At 36.9% G+C, this 8715-nt stretch overlaps 1 protein-coding gene across 1 annotated transcript in view; it reads right to left on the bottom strand.

Annotated features, from left to right (window-relative positions):
- Window positions 1-5770: 5770 nt before the first annotated feature.
- Window positions 5771-8715, bottom strand: part of LOC105726270 (zinc finger protein 99) — a 50391-nt gene continuing 47446 nt past the window's right edge. Inside the window, 8 exon segments of the mRNA XM_064381554.1 lie at window positions 5771-7350; window positions 7353-7529; window positions 7595-7794; window positions 7796-7918; window positions 7920-7984; window positions 7986-8134; window positions 8137-8371; window positions 8374-8687. Of these exon segments, the coding sequence (XP_064237624.1) occupies window positions 7232-7350; window positions 7353-7529; window positions 7595-7794; window positions 7796-7918; window positions 7920-7984; window positions 7986-8134; window positions 8137-8371; window positions 8374-8687 (1382 nt within the window). The 3' untranslated portion in view covers window positions 5771-7231.

Below are 8715 nucleotides of genomic sequence, written 5' to 3'. Positions count from 1 at the left end.
TGTGAAAATCACTTATCCACCCTTTGACTGCCTCTAGTTGTGAGATTCAATTCCTCAGCTGTGGACTGTGTTCATTTGGAAAGATGACGATCTTGACTGTTGGGTGAGTGTGCATATGAATGTCATATGTATATGAGTGTCATATTCTCATCTGTGTTCTTGGTCCTGTTAGGACACTCTCTGTACCAACTGTGGGCTTTACACATTATGTATGAGCGTCACAATCTGCTCTGACCAATCTGTGCTGATATGGACCCATGATTGTACCTGTGGCCCTAAGTCCAGCTATGAGAGTCAATATCTCTTCTATTGGGAGAGTCGATCTAGATCGGAAAGTTTCTGCCTGTCTACAAGCTGGGTTTATTAAAGGGCCACTAACCCAGCAGTGGCCAGATGTTCACATATGACAGTTACAATTTTAATTTGGATGGTGTTTACTTGTGAAATTAAGGACCTCAAAATTGGACCCTGTCCATGTGTGAGGGTGACAATTTTAATGATTGGCGGGTTGTGCATACAAAAAACACAATCTCATATTTGTGCTGTGTCCTGTATGACAGTTTGTACCACATGATGGTTTTATACTGTATATGAGGAAGTGATAATTCTCTATGACAATTGTATAAAGACCCATAATTTTACCCATTTCCCTAAGCCTAGCTATTTGAGACAGTGTATCTTCTATTAATTTTTTTTTTTTTTTGGTTTAAATTTTATCATTGTATCTGTGATCTGGGCAAATATATATATCAACGTTCCTCCTGTGTGTAGAAAATGAGTAAAAAAGTTACATCACCTTGTTGCTAGCTGAGGGACATGTCACAATCTTTTTGGAGGGCAAAAACCAGGCAGGAGAGTAGCACCACCTTGATGCTTAGCCAGGAACATGTTACAATCCCCTCCTGAAAGCAGAGCACAGTCGGCAGAGTTGCATCACCTGAATGCTGGGCCCAGTGTTATATCTCAATACTTTTTGTGGGCAAGGCCCGGGCAGGAGAGGCATGTCACCTGTTTTCTGGGCCGATTAATAGGTTACAGTCTTCCCAGTAGAAAGAAAAGAGTTACTACTTTTTGCTGATGAATACAAAAATATGTCACAATTTCCTTGTAGGTAGGGTCCAGACATAAGCCTCTAATTCCACTAATCCACACTAATTCCAACTCTGGCTCTGCTAGTTTCTTACGACTTACCATATACTTTGTCTACCTGCTTTAAATAAACATTGCCCTCTTGAATTCAAGGACTGACTGATGTTCTGTTGAGCATATGAAGGCTTCCCATAAGTATTCTTCCTGCTTCCAATCACTTTCTCCTGTAGCCTTCATTTTTCTAATTATGTTCCTGCTCTTCTCAATATGCATCAAGACCTTCAAGGTCATATATGAAAGGAGTGGGGAGCAATTATAGTCTCTTTTTGGCAGTTAGCTGAAAAACGGGTTTCACATCTACTGAAAGAACATGGGAAGTGGAAATCTGAGAAGTGGAAATCTCTTAGTGAGAGTTAGTAGATGTCAATGGAGTTGATGATATAGGCTGGCCTAAGGCCACAGATGCAAAGACCCATAAACAGAGATCAAAAGTTAGGTGTTTATGGTAAGACTTGTTTATTCCAGAATGCTAAGGATGAAGAGGGGCCCCACAGTTCAGTATCTCCTCTGTTCTCAAGTGGGTAACTAGTGGATCACCTACAACTAGGAATCAGCAGCTTCCCAGTAAGATCTCAGGAGTTGGGTGAGTGGGGGAAAGTAATGCAAGACCCTGGAAGCATGGCAACATAAAAAACCCCAAGTCAAAAGGTCACATGGTGCACTTGTCTTTTAAGTCACCCACTTGGCTCTCTTCCAAGTGTACTTTCTTCCTTTTGCTTCTGTTCTACAGCTTCTTACTACACTTTAACTGCTGCTCTAAAACTTGCCTCAGTCTCTCCTGCTTTATGCCCCTCAGTTGAGTTCTTTCTTCTGAGAAGGCAAGAATCGAGGTTCCTGCAGACTAATACCCATATGAATTCACTTCCAGTAACAGGTAGGAGAAAAGAGTAACATCACCTAGGTTCTGGTCCAGAAATATGTCACAATACTGTATTAGGGGACAGTCCAGGAAAAAGAGTCATATTACCTAGGTAAAGTGCTTAGAGGTATGTCACAATGCCCCCTGAGGTAGGACTCAGGAAGAAGAGAAGAGTTAAATAACCTAGAAGTTGTACCCAGCTATATGTCATAATCAGCTCAGTAAGAAAAGCCAAGGCATAAGATGAGAGGCACAACATGTAGGTGCTGGGTCAAGTGATATGTCACAATCTCCTCTGTGGACAGGTACCAGGAAGAAAAGGAGACACATTATCTAGCAGAAGAGCCCAAAAGTATGTAATGATTACTGTGTGCAAGAATCAAGACAGTAGAATCATTATCACCTGTGTGCTGGGTCCAGTGATAAATCACTCTTTCTTCTGTAGGCATAGCCCAGGGAGGAGGGCAGAGTTACATCACCTAGGTGCTGGGCCCAGAGACATGTCATGTTCTCTCCTATGAGCAAAGAGCAGGTATAACAAGATAAACACTTCAAACAGCTTAGCTTCCAGAGATATGTCACGACAGTCTCTATGGTCAGGGCACATGCAGGAGACTCACATCAAGTTGACTGTGGGTCCAACAATACATCACAATGTTTTCTGAGAAGGTGGTCAAGGTAAAAAAAAAAATGTCACTTTGGTATTGGGCCCAGTGATATGTCAGTGTCTCTCATGTGAGCAAGAGAAGAGAATCACACCAACTTAGTTATGAGCACAGACATATGTCACAAGGCCCCAATTCAGTAGTGCCACAGCAGGAGAATAGTATCACATCACCTAGGTGCTGAGTCCAGTGATACGCCACAATCCCATCTGTCAGCTGAGCCCTGACAAGAAAGTCAAATAACTCAGGTACTGGGAGAGACATATGTCACAATAACATCTGCAGGAAGGTCCAGGGGTGAGATTAACAATTTCATAAATGTCCCAGTTTTAGGTATAAGTGTAAAAACCTCCTGAATGTTGAGTCTAAGTATATGAGTCACAATCTCAACAGTGGACTGCATGAGAACCTTTATTCCTCCTGTAAACTTTATCTTCTTAGTAAAATCACCATTTCATGGGTGTGCTGAATCATGGTGTGGGAGTTACCAATCTACCTACGGACCAGATCTATGTGTGCAAGTCAATTTTCCAACTTTCGACTGCCTTTGGGTGTAGGATTCAGAAATTCCACAGTGGGCTGTGTGATGTCACCAGTTGAAGGGCTATTCATGCACAGAAGGGTTGTTATTGTAACCATCATGGTTTCTGTTGTTTTTGCCTTGCTAAGAATACATGTGTAGCTTATAATTGTGCTAGAAAACCATAAGGGTTTTGGTTAAATCACCTGCTGTTGTATGTTATAAAGTAGACAGAAAATTGGCCAAAATAAATTAAAATTCTACAAACTTGGAGTCAAGTTTTTCTTGGAGGCTTAGGAAAGACAAACCTGGAAATAACCCAATAAAAGGCAATTAGAAACTCAGAGAAATTTTAACTATTTGTCCTTTATCTACCTATAACCTGGAAGCTCCCATCTCACTTTGCATTGTCTTACCTTTCTGGACAATGTATATCTTGCATATAGTGATGAATGTCACCTGTCTCCCTAAAATGCATAAAAGAAACTTGTGCCCCAACAACCTTGGGCACACACTGTCACAACCTCCTGAGACTCTGTTGCAGATGTGTCCTTAGCCTTGGCGAAACAAACTTTCCAAATTGAGCCCTGTCTCAGATACTTTTGGGTTTAAATTAGTAATTTCTGGTAGAAATTAAAATTCTTCTTAAAATAGAAATAAACAAAAGAACTAGTTAAACAGAAAAATGAATAAAAGTCTGCTCAAGGCCATGCACAGTGGCTTACATCTGTAATCCCAGAGACACAAAAATTAGCCAGGCATGGTTGCACACACCTGTAATCCCAGCTACTCAGTAGGCTGAGGCAGGAGAATCACTTGAACCCATGAGGCGGAGGGTGCAGTGAGCTGAGATTGCACAATTGCACTCCAGCCTGGTGACAAGAGCAAAACTCGGTCTCAAAAAAAGAAAATAAAAAGTCTAAAATTTATTTGGTATGACAAAAGATCCTGAACAGCAAAAGCATTCAAGCAAAAACAGAAACAAAAAAATGTCTGAAGGTATCATCCTATCTGACTTTGAAATATACTGCAAAGCTATAGTGACAAAAATAGTGTGGTACTTGAACAAAAACAGTCATATAGGCCAATGGAGCAGAAAAGAGAAACAAAAAATATATTTATGTATTTACAACTAATGTATTTTTGATATAGGTGACAGTTTCTGAGGAAAAGGACAGTATCTTCAATAAATGATGTTGAGAAAACTTTATAGCCACATGCAGAGCAATAAGTCCCTCATCTTACTCCATATATAAAAATCAACTCAAAATATATTAAATACTTACATGTAAGGCCTGAAACTCTGAAACTACTATGAAAAATATAGACTGAAGGCCCTATAAGATTGGTTTGGGCAGTAAATTTTTTTTTGATTTAACCTCAAAAATCCCAGGAAACTAAAGAAAAAATAGATGAGTCAGATTACTTCAAATTAAAAAGTTGCTGCACGGAATCTGATACAATCAACAGGACAACCAATAAATCGGAGAACATTTTGCAAATCATACATGTGACAAGGGGTGAATATCAAGATTATGTAAGAAACTGACTATATAATAAAAAACAACTACTAAAAATGAGCAAAAAACTTAAATATTTTTTCACAAAGACATATATATGACCATAGATATTTTAAAATGCTCAGTGTCACTTATCAGAAAAAGGTAAGCCAAAAATATATGAGACATAAAATCACTCACATTGGAATGACTCTTATTAAAAAGAAAAAAAGTGTTGGTAAAAATGTGAAGAAAAGGGAATGCCTGCACACTCCTGGTTTGAGTGTAAATAAGGACAGCCATTATAAAAACTGAAACAAATGTCTCCATAAATCTAAAATCAAACTACCATATACCACAGCAATTTCACTATTGGATATATATATACACACACACACGCAAATTAGAATAAAAAAATTTGCACTTCTATGTTGTTTGCAATACTCTTCACAACAGCAAAAATACAAAATCAACATCTAATGAGTAAATACAGACAATGTAGTATATATAACCAATGAGATACTATTTATCTTTCAGAAAGAAAATTCTATTGGCCGGGCACGGTGGCTCACGCCTGTAATCCCAGCACTTTGGGAGACAGAGGCGGGCAGATTACGAGGTCAAGAGATCAAGCCCATCCTGGCCAACATGGTAAAACTCAGTCTCTACTAAAAATGCAAAAATTAGCCGGGCGTGGCAGCGTGCGCCTGTAGTCCCAGCTACTCGGGAGGCTGAGGCAGGAGAATTGCTTGAACCCGGGAGGTGGAGGTTGCAGTGAGCCAAGGTCGTGCCACTGCACTCCAGCCTGGTGACAGAGCAAGACTCCGTCTCAAAAAAAAAAAAAAAAAGAAAGAAAATTCTATTATGTTCAATCACATGGATTAACCTGGAAGACATTATATTAGTTTAAATAAACCAGGCACAGTAAGATTAAAATTTTATGATTTTACCTACACATGAATTATATAAAATTTAAACTCACTGAAGTAGAGAGTAAAATTGTGATCACCAGATGCCAAGGTATTTAGAAGGGGGCTCCAGAAAGATGTCTGTCAAAGAATACATAATTAGAGTTGCATAGAAGTAATACAGGCAAAAGATTTATTGTACAGCATGGTGTCTATAGTTAATATGTATTTTTGAAAAATGCTGGGACAATGTAATGTGCTGTCACCACAAAAATGTTAACTGTGAGGTAAAGCATTAATTACCTAAAATTAAGCATTTGACAATGCATATATATATACTTTAAAACATCATGTTTTACAGAACATGTTTTATCTGTCAAGTTGAAAATATATATTTAAAACATTATAGAAGGATACTAATTTTTTCAAATACTCTCATGTATTTGTCATTAACTTGGCTAAATAGTATCAAAAATAGTTCTATGCTGGTTTTGTCATTTAATTTTTTAGTCATAACCATAGGAGCTCTGACATTTAACATCATGTTCTGAACCCAATACCATGCATGGGAGGAGCCAATGTACATTAGAGTTTTATTTTAAGCTTGAGAAAGCAGGAGTTTCTGGTGCTGATTGCAATGGTATGAAAGACATTAACAGGGCAGGTGTTGCTTATGGTCTCAAGATTGGCCACTGTTTGAACATAGTAAGCAAGTTTGCATGCAAAATAACAGGAAATGTTTTAATACAAAAGCTGTTATAATTTCTTCTCCAAAATTTTTCCAGAGAAAGTGACCAAAGAGTTGCCTACAGTGAGGTGACTAAAAACAAAACAAAACAAAAAAACTGTAGACTGAACTTCACCCACTACAAAAATTATGAGTGAAAAATTTCTCCAAATTGTAATATGAAAAATGAAAAATTTCTCCAAATTGTAATATGAAAAATAAACATTATTTAAAATTTTTAATCCAAAGAGTATATTCTATTATTTTGCAACATTTAACATTTACACTTAAAAATAGTAGTCTGTATGAAAATGTAAGTTGTACTATATCATAGAAAATTAAATTTAGAATTATTTACCTACCATTAACTCTCATAAATTTAATTTCTAAGATATATTTTGTAACATATTTTATACTTGCCACACTTCGTGTAAGAATCCAGTAAGATTCTTCTTTTACAAATAAACAACAACAAAAAAAAATGCAAACATTTAATTCTTTCACATGTGGACAGTGTATGCCTCATATTTTAGTTAACTAATCTGGAAGTCATATTGGTAAGAAAATTCTCCACTTAAAACCAAATTTTTAGCACATTAAAAATGCCAAATTTCAGCTGAGCATGGTGGCTCATGCCTGTAATCCCAGCACTTTGGGATGCTGAGCTAGGTAGATCTTGGCTCACTGCAACCTCTGTCTCCCTGGTTCAAGTGATTATCCTGCCTCAGCCTCCCAAGTAGCTGGCACTACAGGCATGCGCCACCATGACCTGCTATTTTTTATTTTTTTATTTTTAGTAGAGATGGGGTATCACCATGTTGGCCAGGATGGTCTTGATCTCTTGACCTCATGATCTGCCCACCTTGGACTCCCAAAGTTCTGGAATTCAGGTGAGCAACAGTTTTCAAACCTTTGTGACAATGTTCATATTTGTAAGATTTATCTTCTGTATCAATTTTCTTATGTTTAGTAAGAGCTGAAGACCAGTTAAAGACTTTGTTACATTCTTCACATTTGTAGGATATGAATTATCTTATGTGTGATAAGGTGTGAGAAATGGTTACAGGCTTTGCCACATTCTTCACATTTGTAGGGCTAGTTTCCATTATGAATTATCTTATGTTCAGTAAGGTTTAAGAACCAGTTAAAAGCTTTGCAACATTCTTCACGTTTGCAAGGTTTCTCTCCAGTATAAATTGTTTATTAAGAATTGAAGAATGGTTATGACATTATTCACATTTCCAGTGTTTCTCTACCATTGAATTATCTTGTTTAGTAAGAGTTGAGGACTGGCTAAAAGTTTTGCCACGGTCTTCATATTTGTAAGGTTTTTCTCCAATATGAATTTTCTTATGTCTAGTAAGGTTTCAGAATTGGTTGAAAACATTGCCACATTCTTCACATTTCTAAAGTTTGTCTTCAGTATAAACTATCTTACGTTGAGTAAGGTCTGAAAATCGTTAAAAGCTTTGCCGTATTTTTATATTTGTTGGGCTTCTCTCCAGTATGAATAATGTTACGTTCAATAAGGTTTGAGGACCAGTTAAAAGCTTTGCCACATTCTTCACATTTGTAGAATTTGTCTCTAATATATCTTACATTCAGTAAGATTTGAGAACCCGTTAGAAGCTTTGCCACATTTTTCATATTTGTAAAGTTATCTCTCCAGTATGAATTATCTTATGTTCAGTAACTTTTGAGAAGTACTTAAAAGTTTTGCCAAATTCTTTGCATTTGTAGCATTTCTCTACAGTATAAATTATTTTATGTTGATTAAGGTTTGAGGACTGGTTAAAAGCTTTGCCCATTCTTCACATTTGTAGTGTTTGTCTCTAGTATGAATTATCTTACGTTTAGTAAAATTTGAAGAGTGATTAAAAGTTCTGCCACATTCCTCACATTTGTAGGGTTTCTCTTTAGTATGAATTATCTTACGTTCAGTAAGATATAAGAACTGGTTAAAAGTTTTGCCATATTATTCACATTTGTGGAGTTTATCTTTTTTGAGAATTCTCTCATTTTGTGTAAGGGCTGAGCAATGGCAATGGTTAGAAACTTTACACATTTATTACATTTGTAGGGTTTTTCTCCAGTATCAATTATTTTATGTGTATTAAGGTGTGAGGACTGGTTAAAGGCTTTGCCACGTTCTTCACATTTGTAAAGTTTCTCTCCAGTATGAATTATCTTATGTTTAGTAAGATTTGAGAAATGGTTAAAAGCTTTGTCACATTCTTTACATTTGTAGGGTTTCTCTCCAGTATGGATTGTTTTCTGTCTAGTAAGGTTTGAGGACTGGTTAAAAGTTTTGCCACATTTGTCACATATATAGGGTCTGTCTCTAGTATAAATTATCTTATGTGTATAAAGGTTTGTAAAATGGTTGAA

The sequence above is a fragment of the Aotus nancymaae genome, unplaced genomic scaffold, assembly GCF_030222135.1.
Source record: "Aotus nancymaae isolate 86718 unplaced genomic scaffold, 86718_ANA_hifiasm-v0.15.2.pri h1tg000028l, whole genome shotgun sequence".
Lineage (NCBI taxonomy): Eukaryota > Metazoa > Chordata > Mammalia > Primates > Aotidae > Aotus > Aotus nancymaae.
The sequence above is the reverse complement of the archived record's forward strand: the minus strand, read 5'-3'. Positions and strand labels throughout refer to the sequence as shown.